The sequence below is a fragment of the Ascaphus truei genome, chromosome 4, assembly GCF_040206685.1.
Source record: "Ascaphus truei isolate aAscTru1 chromosome 4, aAscTru1.hap1, whole genome shotgun sequence".
Classification (NCBI taxonomy): Eukaryota; Metazoa; Chordata; class Amphibia; order Anura; family Ascaphidae; genus Ascaphus; species Ascaphus truei.
Genome location: NC_134486.1, coordinates 111,505,349 through 111,529,928, shown reverse-complemented (window position 1 = coordinate 111,529,928; position 24,580 = coordinate 111,505,349). Strand labels below are relative to the sequence as shown.

Genomic DNA, 24,580 nt, shown 5'->3' with positions numbered 1-24,580 from the left:
AGGAAACAGCTCAGCTAGGGGTGTTGATTAATTCAATTACACAAGAGAGATTACATTAAAATATTTATTTAATGTGCATGATGTACGGTTGTAAATGGCTCATTTTCAAGCAGGTCCTGTACATTTCAGTATAAACATGCATGCACTTATCACAAGACAGCTACAGTACATCTCAATAGGCTGCTTATATAACAATGTGATGAAGGCGTTCTATTATATTTACTCAATTATTTTCTCTGAGCAAGGTACTCGAGTAGACACCAATGGGTTTACAGACTCAACTAAAAAAGCGGTAGACACAAATTATCTTTTGTAACAGAGAGGCCCACAATGCAGTGCTCTGCGATGCAATGAAAGCTTTTAGGAAGATCATTTTTCTTTCATGTCTGTGAATGGAAAAGTACATTTGCGTATCTACCTTTCTTTTAGTATGAAAAGAGCTCCCAGCTGGGCCAGGACTGTAGAAGCAAACACGGCCAATACTTCACACCTTTCAAACCTTCAAACGAAAGAGGGGGTGTTACTCAGATACAAATGACATTATAGAACTTGGAATATGATTCATTAGCAGCTACACACACGTCAATGTGTGTGTATGTACATACACAGAGCAAAAAAAAAACACAAGAGAAAAGGAAGAAAAAGATGGGAAGACAAGAGTGTGTTGAATAATGGCAATGTCAAAATGTGTGAAAGGGAGGGAATACGGCAATTCAAGATAGTCAGATTGAGTACATTAAAGAGACCAAGTAAAAGCAATCGGCTTACTTTAGCATTTCATTATTTATCTTACGATGGAAAATATGTACGGTACCATTTCCAATTTGGGGCAAAAAACATACAAAGCATGGCTAAGGAGATGGCAGACTGGGGATATGGGAATTGGGGTCACATGCATTGTTACATGATATGCAAGTGGAGATCTAAATCTAAGTGGAATGTAAGCGGAGATCTAATCTAAATCTACAATCTTATCTTATCTAAAGGGATGCAAACCCCCAACTTGCAGCATGTGCTTGTGCTGCAATGGTGAACTTGGAATGACTTTTGAACAGAAGCAGAGAACACCGAGCGAGCATACAGATGTAACCAACATTATTGCAACCGTAGTGCTCCCACTAGTAAAATGGTGTGGTAAGCGCTGTACTCCTTGTATGCAGCTGATTCAAAACAATGGCAGCTTCGCCAGGATGAGGCGTCGTGCATGTCCTACTGCAGCACGTCGTTGGTTGCAATAATGTGGGCTACATCTGAATGCTGAATTATTGGACTCACAATAACAAGTGTGACACACTGCGCAGTTTATATAGACATGCTTTTTGTAGTTCCACTTTTCGGGGTGCAAGTTTGCATTTATGCTTTTCAAAATGAATCTAAAGTTCTGAAGCAAAAAGCCCAACAGATTTCTCAGAATTTGGTTGAGAGATTTCCCGTTTCTGATGGGCCAAGTTGTTTCAACGCACCTAGTGGCTCAGCATGGAGATGTTCTAAGCAATGGCTGCAATGTGGCTATAACAATACAGGGCATACAACACTGGAATATTCACTTCTTGGATACATTGCTGTAAAGCTATTCATGTTAAAAGAATATACAATGCACAAGTGGAATGGATCTTGGATTCAAATTCTACTTGTATCCTGATGGGAAAGGGGGGCTTATCTCAAGGCTAAATTACTGACTGCAAGCAGAGGGGGGGGGGGGGGGGGGGTAAATGTAGCTCTGTAGAGGCATCAGCACAAACAACCCTGCAATGAGTTGCATCATAAAATACATATTAAGACATAGATTTGCAGTAAACAAAACTATTTTGTTCTCCTGCTGGAAAAGTAGATTTGGTTCCTTTATCTACAGCAGGGGTGCTCAACTCCAGTCTTCAAGCGCCGCGCACCCCCCCCCCCCCCCCCCCCAACAGGTCTTCAGGAAGACAGCTGGTCACCTGTACTGAAGCAGGGATATCGCAAAAACCTGACCTGTTTGGGGAGGTTAGGGGGGGGTAATAAGGACTGGAGTTGAGCACCTGCGATCTACACTGGAGTCAGGCTGATGTCAATATGGAAAGTACTTCAGAAAAACTTTTAACCGTACTGACTTCCCACTATAATTTTTCTGAAAGGTAATACATGTGATTGAATCGTAGGAGAGAGAGTATAAAATATGGCGACCCATGCTGCGAAAATGTTAAATGACTGGTACCATAGTCACAGTTACATAGTAAAGGAAGGTTAAAAAAAAAAAAAAAAAACACGACATACGTCTATCAAGCTCAACCTATGTTAAATGAAGATTACAGATACTTATCCTATACATGTATTTATATTTAAAGTATTTTGATCCAGAGGAAGGCAAACAAAATCCCCCAGAGAAATACCATGTAATGACAGTCATACTATGCCCAACAACACAAGAGCATGTGGAATAGATTAGAAGTCTCTCATCATGCTCTGTAATTCCTACAAATCAAATTAATTGATGACAAATACCAAGATGCAAAAGAAATGCCTTTTATTTTGCTTCTTGTATTCCTACGTGCAAGAACTATACCGTGCATGGTAAAATACATACCCAAATGAATATGTTGGGCTGGGTTTCTTCATCATCACCCAATAGCTTATCAATGATGTTATGAGACTGCAGGAGGAGACAGAAATAGACATTCATTTAGTATTCATACAGGTTAGCAATGAAGTCCCAAATTAGCTCTGCAACATATACAAGTGTATGTAAAATTCAGGTACTCATGTTTACACAATGCCCCCTTCTCTTCATCAAGACCAGCAGAGTGCTAGTCTTTATCTACGCCCTTCATAAGAAATACAAAGGAGATTATAAGTGGCACACCACTGTTTAAGGGAAAAAATTCTCACGGTGTTCGTTTTTGGTGCTCACCTTCCGTTGATCCTGGCGTCCCAAAGCTGGATCCAAAAGTACTGGCAAGGTAGGAGAAAGGAAGAGGCACACAAAATATAGTGGAATCAAATGATTTCCAAATGTATTAATGCATCAGAGCTCTGATGCATTAATACATTTGGAAATCATTGATTCCACTATATTTTGTGTGCCTCTTCCTTTCTCCTACCTTGCCCTTCATAAGAAAGATATGAAATTAATTGCTTCAAAGAGAGTTAGTAACCAAGAATAAATGGAGGCTGCGTAATGAGGATGACAGACTGGAGGTATCAAACAAAGTAGCTAGCCACATTTAGACTAATAGACTGAGCAGTTATTTACCAAGCTAGGACAGTCAGCATAACAGCATTTTAACTACAGGCACCGACCGGTTTGTCAGTAATATACCAAGATCCCTGGGTAAGAAAATGTAAAAATAAAGGGATAAAACGAGACAAAATACAAAAAAGGACCTATTTCCCATTCAAAGATAGAGAACATTAAGCCACATTTAGTTAGAATGTAAATTAGTAGGATGAAATCCGGTACAATAAAATAAATATGCATAACCATTGAATGCTTCTGCTTAGTTTTATTAATATAGCCATGTGCTATTGCTTTTATATTTTGAAGCAAGCTTTATAAATTTTCCAGGAGTTGGTTGACCCATTTAACATGTACCAGAGAGGAACGGTCATCTTTAAAAGAAACATAGTGATTGCTCAGCACAAAAGTTAAACGCATTTACTGCAATGTAGCTAAAGACATAACTGCATCAAGAAATACAGCGTACACTGGAACAGTCACTTTGTGGGTACATCAACGTGAAGCCAATTATGTGAAATGAAAATACAACCGTATACGCACTGGGGTAAATCTTACCTGAAGAGATCAAAGATTGTCAGATAGGTATAGGCTGTTAAAGCTGAAAAAATATAGATATACCCAGTTAGAATGCAATAGGATTTGACACCAACTTCCCAAAAAAGTATTTGTTCCTGCTTTAGTACATTGATTTACTGTCATTTAACAGAGCGTTTCATTCAATGTTGTTACTATTAGTTCTCAATTACTGTTTCTACAAGAATAGCAGTGGCGTTATTGCTATGGATATCAAGGTGGGAAGGAAGGAACACACACACACACACACACACACACACACACACACACACACACACACACACACACACACACACACAGAAAGTAGTATTTAGCCTAGAATGCACAGAAACACTGGAGGATCAACACCCAGTTTTAATGCAGCCGACTATTACGGATTTAACAGCTGATCACGATAAACCTTAAGCACTTACATCGTAAATTGTAATTGGGACTTTCTTAAAACTTGACTTCCCACAGTGGCAACTTGGATCCTCTAGTTAAAACAGCAATTTAAAATGTAGCTAGTTTAGGTTTGTTATCCCATTAAAGGTAGTACATTAGTGTTTTGTAACAATTCAACAAACCACAGTACTTGTTTGGGGCACTGGTACAGATGGTGCCATTTTTGGTTTGGTGCTTCTAGCACATCAATTGAACCAGCAAATATAGGATCAATGTGCCTTTAAACACTGTATATGATTTCCTCTTAAGTAGAAGAGTCCTTATTGGTAAAGCCCAATGAAAGTTAACAAACAACAGAATAGGGAGCAGTGTCCTGTTCTGCTGTGCCGTAGGAGGAAATCAAAATCAGTCTAAGTGTGCCACAATTATTTGTATTTGGTTTTATCCATTAACCTTAACAGTGCCCTAATAACATGGTTCTGCAAGGGCACTGACACCTTAGAAGCCATTATGTCATGCCAGGTACGTCATGGCAACTTGCTCCTTTTCTAGGTGGTGATCGAGTTACCGCCACTACCGTTTCCGACATCAGGGCCTGGTCGCACCTTGCGGTTGCTCCTGCAGCGTATCACATGACCCAGAAGTGCAGTAGGTCCGTGGTCCCTCTGGTGGTTAAGTATACATCCAAACTGCAAATCAACTTTACGTACCCATACTGTTTGTAGAACTGCACCATGTGAGCAGGAAACCTGTGCAGATCACATTTATTGCACCAAACAACAAGATCTTCCAGGACTGTAAAACGGAAAGAAAACCGCTGTTAAAAGCAGCAATTCGCTCTACCCCCAATAAAAAGGTCTCCTTTTTAGCATTGCAAAGCCCTTTTACTGCAGTTTTTAGCAACGCCACCCTTGCATTTTGGAGATACAAGTTACTAAAAACGTGCCTCATGCCAGTTAACCAAGTCCAATGTCGAGGTTCAGCGTCCTACAGGTGACTCACACGTCCTGGGGTACTTGGTGTGCCTCCGCTTGTAACTAGCCTCGGCGTGAAACGCATAGGTGTAGGCTACTTGCCTTTGTATGTCATGATCCATTAAATATTTTTCCTTTTTTTTTTTTACTTATGGGGACGCTTCTCTAATCATTTTTAAGCCTGCATATGGGTAGTGCCCTGCCTTTTTTGTTAATTTCTTGGGTCCAGTGACATCCACAATAGGGGACAATCGCCGCACACGTCCCTGCAACCACAGATCCGGGTCTCATATGGAGCCACAGCCGTCCCAGCGTGAAAAGAAGCCGTCAGGGAGAGAGTGTAGCTTATAGCACGAAATGTGGGACAGCTGGAACCTCCGTGAAACTCCAAAAGCACTTGCGTGCTGACGCAACACGCAGGTAGGGGGCTGTCCCAACGCGTTTCATCACAAATCATGTGACTTCATTAGGGGTATGACTAGTTTGATGTCAGAAGTCCTTAAGTAATCTATTCCCAACCAACTACAGCTGTACATTGTAATTGGTCACAATTATATGAAAATAGAAACAGGTTGTCCAGCATTAAGAGGCTACAAATAAAGTTAGCATCGCAGTGGTAGAGTTACAGTAGGTTTCATGCTAGGTCTCAGCAATTCCATATCCCCATGTGTAATACAATGTAGTAAATTACAGATATTAGCAGAAGGATATGAAGTTGCCAGAACAGTATCACTACAATCAAACATATTACTAAAAACAATTTGCACAAATTACTGTAAATTGTTTTTAGTAATAGGTTTCATCGTAGTGATACTGTTCTGGGAACTTCATATCCTTCTGCTATCTAATATCTATTTCATGCCGGGACTGCTGTGGCTACATATAAGACCCTGATCTGTGGTTGCTCCCTTTTGTGGATGTCACTAGACCTTCTGATCCTCCATTTAATCTCACAATGCGCTTTTATCAACTACCATTGTGAGTGTGCCCATCTCGAGGCTTTTCTGTACCATTCCATTTTCACACAGATTTAAGCAAATGTGGTATGCGCCCTCTCTGTTCATCTAGATACTATTGGATGTGGTTGATCGCTGTCGAAAGCTGCAGAACTACCATTGCGAAGCAGACACTGATGTTCACGTTCACTATTTGGGATTTTAGTCTCTATTATAAGGATCACTGTAGGATGTGTTTTTAAATTTTTGGTTAAATGTATAACCCTCTTGCACTCGTCACTTTAGTGGCCTGATATTATTTTGTTCATCAATTACTTATTTTCTGGTAATTATTGACCTACTATTGTGTCGCGCTTTTTCACATTTCACTCTTTGTACACCATTACTGATCATATTCTACTAGATAATTGAATCTCACATGACTTCTGCTTCTGCTTTAGGCCGCGGCAGGGTGAATGCGAGCGCGCTGGGGCTCGAGCTCCGTGACGTTTTTGCTCGGGCGATTCGTGGCCTGCTGGTTCCGCTTATAGGGGGGTGGGCGTGTCAGGGGGCGTGGCCATGTCAGAGCTGGTTCGTCCTCATTGTACGAACCGCACACGTACCACGCCAGCGAGCGGCAAACCAAATTGATTTGTCTCGCCAAGCAGCTGAGCGCCGTGCACTCACGTGCATGCTCACGCTGGACAAACACATTGTAGGAATGTGTTTAATCGCGCTGAGTGCGAGCGCCCAGCATCACCCTAGACAAGGCCTAAGGTTTGAAGAGGGAGTCTCACCGACACTGTTGTAAGAGTAGATAAGTCAGAAGGTATATTTAACAGTTACTGTGCTGGTTATAACCGCATTTTAACAAGAATAAACAGACTGCAGCATGGTAACTGAACGGCAAGCTTCACATAGGCCACATAAGAGAAATGAACAGTGTTGCTTGGAGTTTACTTACTCTTCGGTCCGCTGTTACCACTCGAAATTCCTGAGTTAACTTGCCCAATAATGATCGTTGTGTCTTTCGGAAAAGATAAATTGTCCCCTTAATGAAAGAAAATATATACAGTTATTAAAAAAAAATAGCAAGTCCTTTTTACAAATTACACATTAGTGGACATTTTGATTTTAGTAAAGATGAGTTTGTACCAAATACGACCCAACGTCATCACATTTGATTCTATGAAACACAATCTCTAGTCAATTCAACTTTGTGGGGATTCATTTCACAAGTCAATAAGTGAGAAAGGTTATTAATATAGCAAAACTGAGCAATGTCCTGCAGTACTTATTGGGGGGAAAAGAAAAAAAAAAACCATTGACAAGTAATGCCATTTTTTGCAGCTTTTTAGGCTTCATGTTTTGCAAACACATTTTTCAGTTCAGAAATTATGAACAGAGCACAGGAGGTGATCTTGTGATCTTTCATATTTAGCAGCAAATGAAAAATACAAAAATCACAACATCCAGCAAACGTTCCATCAAGTCACATCCCTAATGCTTATGAATTATATCTGTATAGTAACTGATGCGTTAAATGTGTTTCCTGCCTTCCCTTACATTTGTAGACGTGTAAAGTTAGTTACAGTATTGGGGGGGTGGGGTAAGATTAGACTCAGTACAGATTGTGGCTTCTGCTGGACCTATTAAAACATTCTTCATAAATAAAATAGTATGTGCAGAGCTCCCTAAACCTCACGTCTCCACATGTCCAAACACAAAAAGAACTCCTGTGACATTTCACTGGAAACCAAAAGCAGGAACGACACACACAAAAAAAGAGAATCGTGTCTCCAGGCAAATGAGCCACTTCTAAATGTGACTAAGTTGCTTAACTAAAGGAAAGAATGTTTAGTGGTGAACAGTGGGATAAAAAAAAAAAATGGAGTACAAGCATGCCAGGTCCATGGAAACAGCACGGCAGAAAGGAACAATAAACGGATATACGAAAAAACAATAACAGCACTCTTACAGCCCAAATCTACTAAGCAATGCTATGCCGGAAAACACACCACGGCCCACCCACATGAATATGCCCATCCAATATTTACTAAGCGGTGCTACTACACAAGACCCCCTTCCCGTGCACAGAGACATGGCAACCTTACCATCCAGTCAAATGAATGGGGGGGGGGTGTCCTGCGGCATAGCAGCACTTAGCACACATGGCCCTAGATAGCTGAATGCTGGTTAATTCATAAGCAGCAGGACACAGCAGTGATGAGTATTTCCTCAGGCAGGCAATGATGGGCAAAGTGACAGCTGCCCCCCTCCCCCCCAAGCCCAGCTCCGGGTACTGCTTCCCCAAAGCAATGTTCAGCGGCCAGCCCCCCAGACACACATCCCACCCTGCAGTGTGCTTATGTAGTTAGTGTATTGTTTTATTTAATTTCATTACATTTGTCTTTCCAAAGCAGTCAGTGAGCTCCCGCTGTGCTGCTGTGGCAGCCACTGGCCTCCCTGTCCCCATTAGGTGACCTTTCCCCTGTCCCACAGAATAAAACTGCTCTGCCCCATGGCTGCTTCCCTGCCCTAGCTCCGCCTGGATACCCCCCTCACCCTAACATGTCAGCCACTTGCCCTCTTCCCTCCTCTCTGACACACACACACACAACTCACCATGGCGAAAAGCCCAGGGCCGGAAGAAGCCCAGGGCCGGGGGAGGAGCTCCCGTGTTGGCATGGTGACGGACTGACTTTCCCCTGATTGGCACGGCCCCATCACGTGACCAGGCGGGACCCTTTTCTGTGAGCATGAGAGCGCACTGAGCGCCGACCCACGTGACCGGTGTGTGACGTGGCCGCGGCCCATCTTTGATTCGGCCACAATAACTAAATGAGGCGAAATCGAGCGGCTAAAACAGTACAAAGGGGGGGCGACGACGTGTGACATTTGTTTTGTTCTCTGTGGCTCGACCCAACTTTCGAACTTCCACGAGCTTGTGGCCTTTGTATTAGTATTTAAGTGACCGGTGCCAGGATCAAAGATGGCCGCTCAGAGTAGGCATATTACGACATGAAGTTTAAGGAGCGCCGAAGTATGGGTGGTGCTTCGCTTTGGGCCCCGCCTATTACACTGCACCACCAGCGGCCATATTGTGATTGGCAACTACGGGTCGCTTTCTCCACAAGGGGCGCAGTTACTGCTACAGACATTGGGAACAGGGGGTGTTTATCAGGGAGAAAGCAGACAAGTTATATTTGGGGGGCTAAATATCACAGGGGGGGGCTAAATATCACAGGGGGGGCTAAATATCACAGGGGGGGCTAAATATCACAGGGGGGGGCTAAATATCACAGGGGGGGCTAAATATCACAGGGGGGGGCTAAATATCACAGGGGGGGGCTAAATATCACAGGGGGGGGCTAAATATCACAGGGGGGGCGCTAAATATCACAGGGGGGGCGCTAAATATCACAGGGGGGGGGGCGCTAAATATCACAGGGGGGGGGGCGCTAAATATCACAGGGGGGGGGGGCGCTAAATATCACAGGGGGGGGGGCGCTAAATATCACAGGGAGGGGCTAAATATCACCGGGGGAAGGGGTCTAATATCACCGGGGGAAGGGGCCTAAATATCACCGGGGGAAGGGAGTGAAATAACGAGTGTGTTAATTAGCGAGGCATTGACTGTATGCAGTGGTTGGAGTTTAATGTTTTTTATTTGCAAAATGACTGTTTGTTTTTCTTAAGTGCACACAGTTACATATGGTTTTTAAAGCAGAAGTGGAATAATATAATCCCTCCGTTCCTATATTTGTAGCATACAGTCGTCTAAATTTAGCATTGTTTGGACGTATGTCTTTTTTCCAACCTCGTCTATTATGTAACATATTGTTGTTTTCTTTCTAAAATAATGTCCAAAGCATTCTTTTCTTATATAGTGCCAACTGTACGCAGGACTAGTACATAGAATTTTTCAGGCACAATAAGTCTCTTTCCCAAAGAGCTTGCAATCTAATCTTGGTGCCTGAGGCACAAGTAGATAAACTGACTTGCCCAGGGCCACAAGGAGAGCTGACACGGGGATTTGAAACAGGTTCACCTCCTTCAAAGGCATCAGATACATTATCACACAGGTGCACCGTCGGCCTATAATAAACATAGGATTGTTTTTCGCCTTTAAACCAGGCACAATACCACTGCTTTGTTTAGGCCACTTCAACCTCTCGATGTATTGCTCTGCAAAATGTCACCTGCACACAGTAAGTCACTGGAAAAGCCTGTCAGGTCTAATTTATCCATCCCTTCTTTTCCCTGAAGGACATGGAAGATATTGATTTGCAATGCATTGCAGACTTTTTGTTGGTAGCGAATGCCTCAGTGACCTTCAGTCATTGGGATTAATAGTCACATTTATCAGCATCAATAGCCTAATAAAAATATAACACTTATTTAAAAAGTCGTTTTTTGCAGTTAGCCCACAAATGGTATTATCCCTGCATCAATAAGTCACAACACTTTAGCCATTGGCTAAATAACATGTTAAACAAACACACAAGGAATATCATACTGTAGGAGGTGCTGCTGCCTTATTTATATCATAACTGTACAGTACTTGGATACACATCTGAAAGACAACAGCACTGCATTTTTATAACAGTTTCATGTTTATTTTAAATATTAAAATACATGTTTAGTAGAAAGATCTGCATTCAGAGCCATCACTGGCAACGTGTTAAATGCCATTGTAATCTGAGTTTTACTGTGCTGTACATGCTCTTAATGCATCTTCAAGGCACACAAGTTTGGCACTTTCTTCCCAGAGCTTCTTAGCCGTCTCCTCATCCAGGGCCTGCAGAGCTGGTTCTTTTTCTTTCAGCCCATTGAAATATTTCCCCGATATCCCTTTGATATCCTTGTCTACTGCTAGGTACACGCTGGCCTGTGCTGCTTGCCTGGCTGATTTGATCACAAACCAAAACATGGGTGCTGAAATACAAACACGTGCTGTGTTTATAGGACATATCAAGACTCGCATACATTATACATTTACACAGTGTAAGTTATACGTAGCTGCAATCCCCCAAGAGAGTTCATACGTCGTACGTATAACATTTGAAAGTTAGCAACAGAAAACCACTATAACTTGGAAAAATTGGCCAGGAGTAAAAACAGAATGAATGTTAAAATAACAGAACAAAAGGTGTGCTGCACAATTTTTGTTTGAAAACCGATGTGGTCCATAGAAGATCATTACATTACCTAAGCAAATATATCCACATTTGCTTCAATCATCTATTTGTCTACAATATGTATTTGTATAGTCTGTTGTTTGTAATCAGACAGGTCAGCTACACAAATGACAATACAAAACTAAGCTATACCTTTTAATGGCTGACTAGTGGTTAACAAGAGTGAAAGCTAATAAGGGCATTTCTTCTGGCTGATTTTTACAAGATAAACAGAACTGGCATATCATATTTATACAAGGCTCACTTACGAGCACGACTGGCTATACAAATGTAATTACGTTTGGTGCAAAAAGTGACATAGTGCCAAAGAATTAATGTCAATGGGTCAGAAATTGGAATTATTATATCAAACAATATAAAGTAAGCACCAACAACTCATATTAGAACCTACTGCAAACTACAAGAAAATCCCACTTGATATACACAAAAGGATCATCAAAGGGCTCCCATCCACACTCATACCCAGGGCCTGATACTAGTTAACCCCAAACTAGGTTCATTCTAAATGTGTCCCAAATAAACAGAGGGGAAACCAGGACGTCCGATTATTTCTGGTTCGACACACTTGCTGAAAACATTTCTGGCTGGGTCGAAAACATCTTGAAGCCCTTAGGAAAATGTTATGTATTTTTGAAGTGATACTTCTTTAGTGGCACATTGTCAATTTTGATGGAACAAAACTCCTTCATGGAGACGAAAATGTGAAACGGAAATGACGTCACGCTCCTAACGGCCGCCGCTCCCCCCACACGCCCTTTGACATATGCCGCGCATGTGCAGTAGTGATGGCGCTGGTGACGGACGCCACGCATGCGCAGAAGCGTCTGGCATCGCTCAGTTCTCCGGCACGCATGCGCAGAGGCTTCTGGAGCTCGGTAGTGCGTCGCGCATGGGCAGCAGAGGAGAAGAGGACACGGAGCGCAGACCACCCACCAACACACCCTGTGTCACACACCCTGTCACACACACACAGACATACACTTTCACACACTGTCACACACACGAGGAATTCAGTTATGCGCAGAAATAAAATTACGTTCAAAATAATCTCAAAAAAATTATCTCAAAATAATCTCAAAAATAAAAATGGCTAAGACTAACACAGAAAGAGTGCGTGAGTATCGTGCTTGTACTAGAGCTACGAAAACACCAAAACAAACACCAATAAGTCGCCTACTACGTAACAGAGAGTGGAGACAACGAAAAAAACAACTTGAAAACGTGAAAACAACACCCACAACTGTGGCTTTACCTTCATGTAGCCCTACTCCGTCGGCAAGTACTAACAGTAATCCACCACATAATAATGAAATTCCAGACCAGACTTTATTACCATATGAAAATTATAATTTAAATCTAAATGCTCATCGACACTTTGAAAGAACATTCTTAAACAACATGTTTGGATACGAATGTGACATTTGCCAAAGATTATGGTTCAAAAATGATATCAAAACACCTGCTGAGAAATATGCTCCACTAATACAAACTGTTTTTCCACACATCAATGTTAAGGACATAGTCGGTGGAGTTGCTATATATCATAACAAACACAACAATAGACATATTATGAGGCCTCATATGCATATCATTGACCGTCAGACTACAGGGTTAGCAGTTAATGTCCCACCAATAGGAGACATATGTGCAGAGGAGTATATCTTACCTAATGGCAAAATTGTCCTCTCCATCGTCATATATTGTTCCCCAAACAAACAGTACAGAATATCATCAAATTCATTCGGTTCATTCTACTACCGTACTCTATTGAAGGTGAAGGCTTGTTCAACAAACATTATGACAAACTACCCATCATATTAACTGGTGATTTTAACATCAACTTTCTATCTCAAGAAGCTCTACCACTTATTACATTACTACAAGAAAAATTCAATTTAACTCTCAACACCAATCCAACCATAGCAGCTACAACATCCGGATCCACTATTGATGCAGTTTTTCAACGACATTTAGATCGTTTAGAATCGACAATATATGTATCTTACTTCAGTTATCATAAGTCGATTATTTCATGTATTAAAAATGATAGTATGGATTTTTAAAAGCAAAATAAAACTATACAATTGTAACATCTAAAAATGATTCCATTTTATTACAAACATCTATAACAACATCTAATATTATTGTTACTTTATATGTTGCCGACAACACACGGATGTTTCACTTACTATGCGCGTGCACAGCACACTGTCAGGAATCGCCGTTCTCTGTGCTCCCCACACAGAGCACTCACTTCCCTCGGCGATTCCTCTGCTCAGCGCCGGGCGCGCCCGCGCCCTCCCGCGCGCACACCTGCACCATCCACTAGCTCGGTCCACACGCGTACACGCGTTACGGAGCACGCTCAGTCTGCACACTCTTCTTCCCATCCCCCGGACCTCAGGCTCCGCCCCCGCACACTGCACGGGCATACTCAGGTTACCAACAAGACTCACCTGGCCTGTTATGCCTGCACCAATCTGCAGTGTCTCCCTGTAGCTCTTCCTGTCCCGCCCCCGTTCCTAATTGGACCTTCCTGCTTTATCTAGCTCCTCTCTGCTCTCAGTCTTTGCTCGACATAGTCTCTGCATGGAAGTACTTCTGGATTCTCTTAGTGTTTTCACAGGTTCTGACACGGCTTGTACGACTACCCCCTCTGGCTCTCGATCTCGGCACTCCTTGGACAATGCTCACTCTGATACCCCTCGAACCCGGCTTGGACTACGACTACGGAACTTCTTTAACTGGTACCGGCAAGTATTGCTAGCAAACACCACCTGGCCTGGCAACGCCTAATTCACCACACTCCGGATACGCTCCTTCTGCTGAGGGTGTGTGTTCCTATACGTCCCCACCTCAGTATAAGGGACGGGTCTGGTCTGCGGGCAGCACCGGCGTAACACACACACAGCTTTTGTTTTTTGTTTTTTAAATATAGCCAGCTTTCAACATATTTATTTAAGGTTTTTTAGCGAACACGCTACTCACCAAGAAACTAAGTTCTAGAGCGCGTGTATGGACTTAGGGAGGACACCCATCCCAGACCTACCGAAAAAAAACATATGGGGGAATGACGAGGAATACCAACAAAGGGTGGGAAACACGAATGGGAGACACACATTGTCACGGTAGCTAGTGATAGGTTATAATAGACACCAAAATAACTGGGTTGAATTGAACACGACATAGATATAATAAATATAGTGTACTGTATTCCTTAAAGAAGGAGGACACACAAGATGATAAAAATAACAGACAAAATAGACACTTACTTAGGGTTGGACAATGAAGCAATCAGGTACAGGATTGGCAATTCATTCAGCAATACAGGTTAAAAATGAAGACATCACGACAAGACAATGGGTATAGAGCTTACACTCGTTTATATGGAGTTTCACTCCTATACCCTGGCATTGAGTGCAAGTCATTGGAGAACAATTATCTGCACCCAATCCCTCTTTGCCACCTCACTTGAGTGGCACCGTAATACATGCCCACTGGGTGGATATTATTTTAATCGGGGCTTATTTCCCTAGCCCACCTCCCACAAGACTGGCATCTGAAAGTCTTCTTGGGCCAGGAAACCCTTTGTCCCAAGGTGTGAAACACAACACTTATCATAAAGTACCCACGTCCTGCTTTCCTTTGTGCTAGCATACACAAGCAGGGTGGGGGAGCCTTTGATCAGGGGGTTTATTGTAGACCATTTGTCCCCCCCCTGAGCATTAACTTACCATATGGGCTCTGGGTTTTTCTACCAGACCCAAAATACAATACATTCTTTAATATCTACACATATTAAAATAATCCGTTCTGTGGGTCTGAGTGGGCTGAAATTTGCCAGAGGACCTTTGCCATAGTGGCCAAATATTAGCCTTCCACGACCCCCAGAACCGGAGATACAAAAAACAAGTTAAAATCCCGTTAACTTTAATGCAGGATTCTCCGCTGTAGCTAAAAGAAATCTCTGCTTTTCACTCTCCCATTGAAATCAACGGGCTCCGCCGCTGTAGGTTTTCAATGGAGCAACTCCGCCATTGAAGTCAATGGGCTCCGCCGCTATAGGCTTTCAATGGAGCAACTCCGCCATTGAAGTCAATGGTAAAATTACAATTTTCACATTTGCCTACAGTCCGTCTGGTTGATCCGAGAGGGCTGGAAATGGCCATGCAGTCATGCCGGAAGAGTGACTACCTGCGACCCAAATCCAAGCCCTCTGGTACTCACAGAACCGGAGATATAGGCTTACACTTTACACGCTTTCGGACTTAGCCGTTTTAAAGCCACGCGGCTTTCTTCCATTAGAATCAATAGGGCCGGCGCCGCCATAGGAAATGCATGGGCCGGCGCCGCCATAGGATTCAATGGGACCTCCGCTACCATTGGAGTCAATGGTGCGACCCTCGTGGCGAGCGCGACCCTTTATGGGGGTCCTTCATCCTCGGACCCAGTGGTGGTCGAGTGTGGGGGTTCCTAGGGTCTAGGGACAAAAATATTTTTTTTTCCTGGGTGCCCTAGAACCTAAGTTCCCCACGCCAATTGTATTTGAACTTGAACTAATGCGATCAAAAGCTCTTTTTCAGATATTGTATCCGCTTCTGCGGTCTGCGGTTTGGATGGCTGCCAACCCGTTCCTGGAGGTCGGCGTCGAGGGATCCCCATTGAAATGAATGGCTCCATTGACTTAAATTGGAGGAACCGCCGCTCCTCCTCTCGGGCGCCACCTGCATTTTCTTCCGATGAAAATGGGTCCAAATCGCCAGTTTCCCCATAGGATCGTATGGAGCTGCAACGGTGACCTATGGGGAGCTGCAAAATGGAGCCTGCAAAGGCGGGAAAATGGAACAAAGGGGTATAATCACTGAATTAACACTAACCCTTTCCCTCCCGCATAGATCACAGTGTATGTGTTGGTGCAGACCCTGGAATGGGAACAATACACATTTACAGGGGAATATACAGTTGGGTGCTGAAGCAGGGTAAAAACACATTACTGGACCGCAGTCCAGTTAACCCCTTGCTTCCCAAGTGAGAGCAGGGGGTGGCCAAATGGGGTGTAACCCCTTTAATACCGGGCCAAACCCCCTCTCCCATGACATACATGTCTAGTATTACTAGGCAGTTGTGGACTTAAAAACCCGCTGCCCATGGGCACTTACCTTGGTGCCACGTCCTCCTGCAGTGCCACCCTCTTTCAGCTTCAAGTGACGCGACGACACATGGTGTTGCGTTGCCATGGCAATGCGACGCCATGTGCGGTCGCAGTGTCATTTGACACCGCGACCTTGACCGAGGAGGAGGGCGCGGCAGGAGAAGGTAAGAACGTTACAGAGGCCCCACGCTATCCCCCGGCAATCAGTGAGGGAGAAAGGGGGGCTTCTGTATATTGGGGGAAAAAGGGAAATTTGCCGCCCAGGCCTATCCGGCCTAATGGGAAATCCGCCACTGTTACTAAGATAAATGTTGTATACATTTGATATTCCATTTCAGTTTATTTTGAAAAAAATCTGTTTGAAGAAAGGACATTAGTCCTAAAAGCTGTCACTCTTTTGATGTGAAACTTCTTCAGCGGTGTGACTGTAGTTCATTGGAGACGGAAGTCAATGGTAACGGGAGTGACATCACTCCTGGCAGAAGAGGCCGGCAGTGCTGCCAGCTTCCACCAGGAGGAGTCAGTGCTAGACGGACGACAGACACACATACACCTGCTCTCCCTTCAGGACTATGCCCTGTGTCCCCAGTGTCTCGTGCTCTGGCTCCCCGGGTCTGGCCTCCTCTGTCCCCGCTCCGCACACTGCTGCTGCCCGGGCTGCTATCTGACTACCTCCCACATGCTGCAGATGTGCTGATCCAGTTTCAGCTCTCTGCATTGTGCTGGACACCCTACTTCCCCCCGGCTTCTCCAGACTGCACTGCTGGGAGAGCCTGCGTGAGATCCCACCCCCGCCCTTCTCACAGACTCACCACCGGCTTCCCCAGACGAGAGCCTGCTTGAGATTCTCTGACCTGAAGAAAACTTTTTCAAATGAATGGAAAATAAAAACTTTTAAAAACAAAAGCGCAGTCAGTCACACACACACACACACACACACACACACGGAATTCAGAGTTAGTATAAATATAGAAGTGCAAATAGCTAAAACAGGATGTGTGCCGAGCATGCACGTTCTAAGTCAAACTTATTTGCGTTTTGTCACTGAAATTGTGTTTTGATTTTTAATTAAAACAATTACCATCACAAATACAATTTCTGTGACAAAACAGTGACAAAAGACAAAGAAGTTTCACTTCAAATGCGAGTGTTCAGCACACACACCCACACACTTTTTTTTTAACCAGTTAGCCATTAGTGGTATCACTTCTACCTCACTTTTCTCCTATCTACTCTACAAGCCAACACGGTACCATCCTTTATCTATACAAAAGACAAAGAGAACTGTTAGATTTCAAAAGCTCGGTGCAATACACCAGCGGTGCGCAAAGTGGGGGGCGCGACCCCCAGGGGGGGCGGGAGATTGTGCGGGGGGGGGCGCGGGCAGTTGCAGAGGCCCCGCGCTCTTCCCCCAGGCATTTAAATTAAATGCCGGGGGATCGCGTGAGGCCCCTGCAACTGTTTACTTACCGGGATTCAGCCGTCTGTGTTGCGTCGCCATGGCAACGCGGCATCAATAGACGCCGCGGCACCATGTGACCTGACGTCACACGCCCACGCAGCGTCATCTGACGAGCCTGAAGGAAGGCAGGGGGGCGCGAGAGCCGGGGGCAGAGAGACAGGGGGGCGCAGCACAAAAAGTTTGCGCTCCCCTGCAATACACCATCATTGTATCAACAAAGAGCTCATATTTTTTCTATTAAAATGTATCACAAGCACAGCTACAACTGCTCCAGGGCCAATAAAGATAGAGCTTTGTATTATAATTACAAAGTAAACAGTACAAATAAAATCACAACACAATCACAATCACCTTTCCCCCCAAAATGAGCCATTATAAACCACTGGAACATAGTGTTGAGTCCTAAATGATTGACCCACTAATTGGAGGGAAGTTAAACACCAAGAGGACCCAGTGAGTATAGTACAATGCAACAAAGAGATTAAAAAAGGTAGTCACGCTGAAGAAGATATTAAAGAAGCAGTCCGGCAAAACCATGGTTCCTGATCACTGAGCATGTCTGTCCACATGGGACACAGAATGGGCTTGCACCAGCAGCCAATAGAAAGTTACAACATCATCGGGAGATGACATCGCCACTGTCTATTCATGACACTGTAGCCATATTACTTCTTGGTAAAACGTTTTATAAATAAAACAATAATACTATTGGTAGTTTTTTTTGTGACAAAGGTGGCACAAAAATTGGAATATGTTGGAAACTTGGTTGGAGGGAGGGTTTGGATGGGAGGGGGGGGGGGGTCTCTGGAGGTTGAGGGGACCAAGGATAAACTATGGGGGACCCCCGGTTCAGGAAATCTCGTTTTGGGAACTGTCATATAGTATTATCAGCAAAAGGCATGAAAAATTTTTAAACCTACCAAAAGCTTTTGTTCGCTATGGAAAAAGGTTCCATTATTTGTTTTATAAATATGCCACTGTCCTTAGTTCACTGGCGTCCTGAGTGGGAGGGGGGCAGAGGCTGTCCCTCTAATTTAGCTTACCTAACACTGAGCTGGAGAATGTAGACTGGTGCATTCCGGTGTGCCGACCCAGTTCTGTATCTGCCACGCCTGGGTGAAGGGAGTTCACTGTGACTGCGGTGCCTGTGTATCCAAAAAGAAAAAAAAATCTACTATAAATCCCAATTTGTAAATAAATAGTAGATGAGAAAATAAGCAGAGAAGACACAGCAAACACGGGACAATTAAAGTCCAGGGCTGTGAACTGAAGTACTAATTCTCTATTCAGCAAAGCTCACAGGTCTTAGTATGTTACAATCAGATGTGTTTTATGCATAGAACTTTGTCACTTCCGTTTTGGCTCAGGCCCTTTTCATGGATGCATTTAACCCTGAGTACTGGAGAGGTTGTGGTGCCTGAGTACCACAGCCACTCCGGCACAGTACAGTCACATGACCGCTTTCCATATCAGTCACGTGACTGTGGCAGGAACAGGAGAAAAAACGGCGGTGCACTGCCAAGAAAACCAGGAGGCTCACGGCAGCAGAAGCAAAGATTTAATTATGCCATAAGAAGATTGGATAAAGGTCCCCCCTTCCCCCAACGCGTTTCGGGCTCTATGCCCTTTCTCACACCTTGAGAAAGGGCATAGAGCCCGAAACGCGTAGGTGGTTACTTGTTGGGGCAAGGGGGGACCTTTGTCCAATCTTTTTATGGCATAATTAACTCTTTGCTTCTGCTGCCGTGAGCCTCCTCCTGGTTTTCTTGGCAGTGCACCGCCGTTTTTTCTCCTGTTACTGGTGGACTGCACGCTATCTATTCCTGCTGAAGAAAACTCCCTGGATTCTGCAATTCAAAAGTGAGATATACCTGTGGGTTGCCATAACCCTTCATTCTCACTATATGGGACATTTATTGGTGCCTGTGGCATTAAGTACTAGTCCCTTAAATCCTATTAGGGTAACTTTATTGTGTTATACAGATTATTGGGAGCTTCTCAGCTGCAGATGTTACGAATACACTAAGGACTTGTCTTCCTGATGCACTGGCGTTCTACACATCTACAGTACGTGACTGTGGCAGTCATTTTCTGTGAAACGGAAGTGCTCACGGGTTAGATCATGTTTTGCGCTCAATGAGAACGCAGGATGCAATCAAACCCCAATAAACCCCCAGACCCTTTGAGGATGACATAGTCACTAGGTCACAGCGGCCCCAGAGTGACAGTCCCCATGACTTAATGACACGTGCTGGGGCACTCAAAGGGTTACAGGCCTTATTCTATATTGACCAAAGCGGCCGTTCACAGCTGAAATTCCCCAATTAAGTAAATGGTCATTTCTGACCAAAAATGACCCACACGGCCACTTCGGACAATATTGAATTAGCCTCTAATTGGGACTGAACATTTCACAAACTCCATCTTTATGGAGGTCAGATGAAAGCTGTTGAAATACGTCATATCATTAAGTGGTCACCATAGAGGCACAGACCATTATTCGGCCTAACCTTTTATTGATTTATTTTAATTCCCTTTACTTACTATATTATTTGTGATCACCTTGTTCGTTTGCGATATTGTCCAGTATTTTTCTATTTTCCAGAAAGATTGCCAAAGAAAAGAAATATGTGTTTGCCTCTTAAAGCAGCAGCCATCCCCGATCCCTGATTTTTTTTAAATATATTTACTTTAAAAAAATTTATCTTGCCCTTTCAGGGGATGTGTTTATATAAATACACAAGATGGGAAGAGACCCACGGATATCTCTGATAGGGTCTACACTCGTTTTGTGGTTTTGTATTTTACATCTCAACAGTGTAGCACCCTATGAATTATTTACTACTATACGTCCGTCCTGAGCAGTCTGTCATCTCTAGATGTGCTCATTTATTTCCGTTCAGGAGATATGAGCATTTGAAATACAGTATCAAGTGTTTTAACCGGGAGGTTAAATTGGATGTCCCCCCCCCCCCTCGAAGCCATGTCAACCTCAGAAGGTAGAGATTAAGAAAACAATGATTTTTAACACAAAATAAACATTTTTAAAAATCATCAGGAAATGCTCAGGGGACACGCAACTAGCGTTACAGTGTACGAGTTAAACTCCCAAAACTTCAGAAAATGGGCGCTTCTATGTATTTTGTTTAAATGACTTTATACCTCACCCCGATCCCTGCAACTTTAGATTGCTGCAGCAATATATCAATCAATCAGATACCACCCTCTACAAAAAGCAGTACAGTCGGTCCTCGGTCATTAATCTGTGGCCGCGAGCGTCGGATACTCCGTTCCGTGGGAAAATGCGTTCTGCGGAATTCTTTGTGACCCGTCGGATAATCCGTTACTTGGAAAAAAGAAACGCCGGATACCGAGGACCGCCTGTATGTATAACTCCACTGTGTATTACTGTGCTACTTTTCAGAGCTAAACCTTCAGGCGTTAATCTGTAACGTTCCTCATTTTATATAGTATAAGAAGGGAAATACACGTTTTCCTTTTCCCTTTGGCAAAGACATGAGAAACAGTAGAGTTGTGTCGTCACGTGGCGGAGAGCTGGGACTGCAGCTGCACACACACCTTGCAGCCTCCTGGCCAGTTCGTTGGTGAAGAGGACGTTGGCGAGTTTGCTCTGGCAGTAAGCTGCCTTTGTGTTGTATTTCTTCTTCTCCCAGTTTAAATCATCCAAGTCAATATCTCCCACTATGTGCGCCAAGGAAGAGACGTTTATAATGCGGCTATCCCCTGAATTTTTCATCTTCTCAAGCAGCAGGTTCGTCAGGAGGAAATGACCTGGGAGGGGGGGGAATGAGTACATCAAGAGAGCAACTTAGATTCAACTCAGTGTTTTTCAACCAAGGTTCCAAGGAACCCTTGATTCCCCGGGCGTCCCTAGAGAGTTCCCTGCAATTTTCAGGTCATTTGAAAATTGTATCAAATACAGAAGAATTTTCAATGCATCTGATCTCAGACGCGCTATTATAGAGGGTTGGGGATCCTTACAATGCATCTGATCTCAGACACGCTATTAGAGAGGGTTGGGGTTCCTTACAATGCATCTGATCTCAGACACGCTATTATAGAGGGTTGGGGTTCCTTACAATGCATCTGATCTCAGACGCGCTATTAGAGAGGGTTGGGGTTCCTTACAATGCATCTGATCTCAGACACGCTATTATAGAGGGTTGGGGATCCTTACAATGCATCTGATTTTAGATGCGCTATTAGAGAGGGTTGGGGTTCCTTACAATGCATTTTATATCAGACACACTATTAGAGAAGGTTGGGGTGCCGCAGAATTTTAAGATATAATTATTGGATTCCTTAACCAAAATAAGGTTGGAACCCACTGATTTAATCCCTAGCATAGCCAAATGTGTCTGTCGCACAAAGAGTTATACTGTTGCAAAACTTGTGTGGCAATGTTATGCCGCCATTTGCAATGTCACCTCTTTCATTGGAAGTTTCAGAAAGGTGAAAGTGTCTTGATATTCATTACTAGCCCCTTTCGCTTGTATTTCACCTGAAGCAATAAAAACCCATACATTATTTATTTTCAACCTGGTGTTTTACACAGCACCAGTAAGAAAAAGGACATGTTTGTGCTGTTGTAATGGGAGCAGAATTCAGAGGTACTGTATGTGTAATACGTCTCAATGTACTTGAGCCATGCTGACAGACATGTGCAAATGTGTCCCAGTTCGGCCAGCAATTTTGTAAAGAAAGTCACACATTTGGAAAGTCCCCATTGGCCATTTTTAGTTCTTGCTGGAAATCTTGTGGGGTCGGATTTTACTGCATACGTGAAAACAGGAGTTCAAGGATCTCCAGATATCCAACCATATACTGACACAGAGTGTTTAGGGGGAAATCCGACAGCATTTTTCAGCTGCAAAAAACTTTCCTGCAGTGGAAGATGAAGACTCTCTGGGGTCGCTAGGCACAAAGACTTGGGGGGCCTTCCCTCGTGGTGGCCCTCCTGCAGCATCACGACGTTGGGTGACAATGCGACACTGCAGGAGGAGGGCTGCTCCGGAGAAGGTAAGAGACACCCCTCTCTCTCTTACACACTCACACGTCAGTGACCGCCTTCTGCTGCATGGGGAGCTGGGGAGCTCAGCACGTCCCACCATAACCTATGAGGGCTCACTAACCTTGGAGACCATTAGGCACGTTCCTAGTGTGCGTAGTGGATAAGCCGGCACTGCTTGCATGAAACACAAAGCACTTCAATTTCCCCACCTTTATGATGGGAGCAAGACGGTAAGCCGACACAAACTCTAGGAGTAACTCGGCCTGTGTGTAGCAAATCGCGGCTTTATCTACTTACCCAGGTGGTTGACTCCAAACTGCATCTCAAAATCATCTTCCGTCTTCCAGTGAGGGCACCTCATTACTGCAGCATTGTTAATGAGGATGTCTACATGTTCTTCCTCTACAAAAACCATGCACAGAAGGTAAAAAAAAAAAAGTTCTGTACATAAAATAATCTCATGTTTGTCCATTAAAACTTATCACACTCTGCCACAACGCTACACTTGTTTTTCTAGGGCCTATCAAGATGCTGTCTTACCATCTAGTATTTTCTTTGCAAACTCCTTGATTGATTTAGTTGACGCTAGGTCCAGATGGCTGGCAAACACACTGTGATTTAGTGTACTGCCACGGATTTCTCTCGCAGCTGCCTCACACTTCCCCATGTCCCGACATGCCATAATTATCCTGCCCCCTGCAGGCATCGAGAGAGAACAGGTTAGTGACAAAAGGTTTCTGCTCAAGGTTGTACTCAAGACACTTATCTTAAGTATTTCAGTGCTAAAGAGATGTTACTTTTATCAAATAACTAATGCAGCGATGTAGACCAGACATGTCGCTTCTTTGGGTTACCTTCTGTGACACTGAGACCTTGCAATTAAAAAAAAATAAAAAATAAATCAGAATAACAAACCTATTACTCTGCAGTTTAGAGTGTTTAAAAGGGTGTTTACATGGGCTATTCCTGCTTTCTTTTTTATTATTATTATTATTGTTGTTTTTTAACATAGGTTTGAAGCAAGGGGTCTCCGGAGTTGAACCACATTGATTTCAGCTCTGGGGGCTTCAAGAGATACAGACCTCCAAAAGGGGGTGCAGGTATCTTGGCAAAGTTTAGAAAGCCAAACCTAATGATGTCACAGATTCCTATTGGACGGCAGGGCGTGGAAGCTTTGAAACATCACCATTACGTGATCCCTGCTTGCCGGGCGGAGCGGCTACCGGCACCCAATATGGAAGTATCTCTGGAAGCAGGGGGTCACCGGAGCTGAAATTAATGTAGATCAGCTCCGGAGACCCCCTGCCTGAATCCTATGTTAAAGAAATGGGCAAAAACAAAATCACCAGCTTGGATTGCCGTACTGTAACCCAATAAAAACCTTTTTGTGGGAAAAAAAAACTGTGCTGTTCAATCTGGTTACATACTAAAAAAAAAAATCGGTTCTGCCATCTTGTTCCACCACGCATCCTCATGCGTTGTCTTCCATAAAAATGTACTTTTACTTTGCCTATTCCATCATCATCAGAAACATGAACAACTAATCGAATGTGATGCTTGTATTAAGAACAGAATACGTTACTATTCTTAATTTTCAAAACATTTTTACGTACTATTTGGGAAATTGTTCGGATTTTTGCATTTTTCTAAGAT

The 24,580-nt window shown here is 43.6% G+C and overlaps 2 protein-coding genes across 9 annotated transcripts in view; both read right to left on the bottom strand.

The window, feature by feature from the left end:
* Window positions 1-8,834, bottom strand: part of SLC30A6 (solute carrier family 30 member 6) — a 30,287-nt gene extending 21,453 nt beyond the window's left edge. The window contains 6 exon segments of the mRNA XM_075596441.1: window positions 419-499; window positions 2,564-2,629; window positions 3,770-3,812; window positions 4,882-4,966; window positions 7,045-7,131; window positions 8,706-8,834. Coding sequence (XP_075452556.1) covers window positions 419-499; window positions 2,564-2,629; window positions 3,770-3,812; window positions 4,882-4,966; window positions 7,045-7,131; window positions 8,706-8,807 — 464 coding nt within the window. The 5' untranslated portion in view covers window positions 8,808-8,834.
* A 1,843-nt stretch (window positions 8,835-10,677) lies between these two features.
* Window positions 10,678-24,580, bottom strand: part of RDH13 (retinol dehydrogenase 13) — a 67,214-nt gene continuing 53,311 nt past the window's right edge. For 7 of the 8 annotated variants that reach the window (XM_075596440.1, XM_075596431.1, XM_075596437.1 and 4 more), the window contains 5 exons: window positions 23,468-23,623; window positions 23,225-23,329; window positions 21,475-21,687; window positions 18,939-19,040; window positions 10,678-11,018 (listed from right to left, as the gene is read on the bottom strand). In XM_075596440.1, coding sequence (XP_075452555.1) covers window positions 10,789-11,018; window positions 18,939-19,040; window positions 21,475-21,687; window positions 23,225-23,329; window positions 23,468-23,609 — 792 coding nt within the window. In that variant the 5' untranslated portion in view covers window positions 23,610-23,623 and the 3' untranslated portion in view covers window positions 10,678-10,788. Of the gene's footprint in view, window positions 11,019-14,269; window positions 14,327-18,938; window positions 19,041-21,474; window positions 21,688-23,224; window positions 23,330-23,467; window positions 23,624-24,580 lie in introns of all 8 variants that reach the window. The other variant, XM_075596433.1, reaches the window with a different exon arrangement.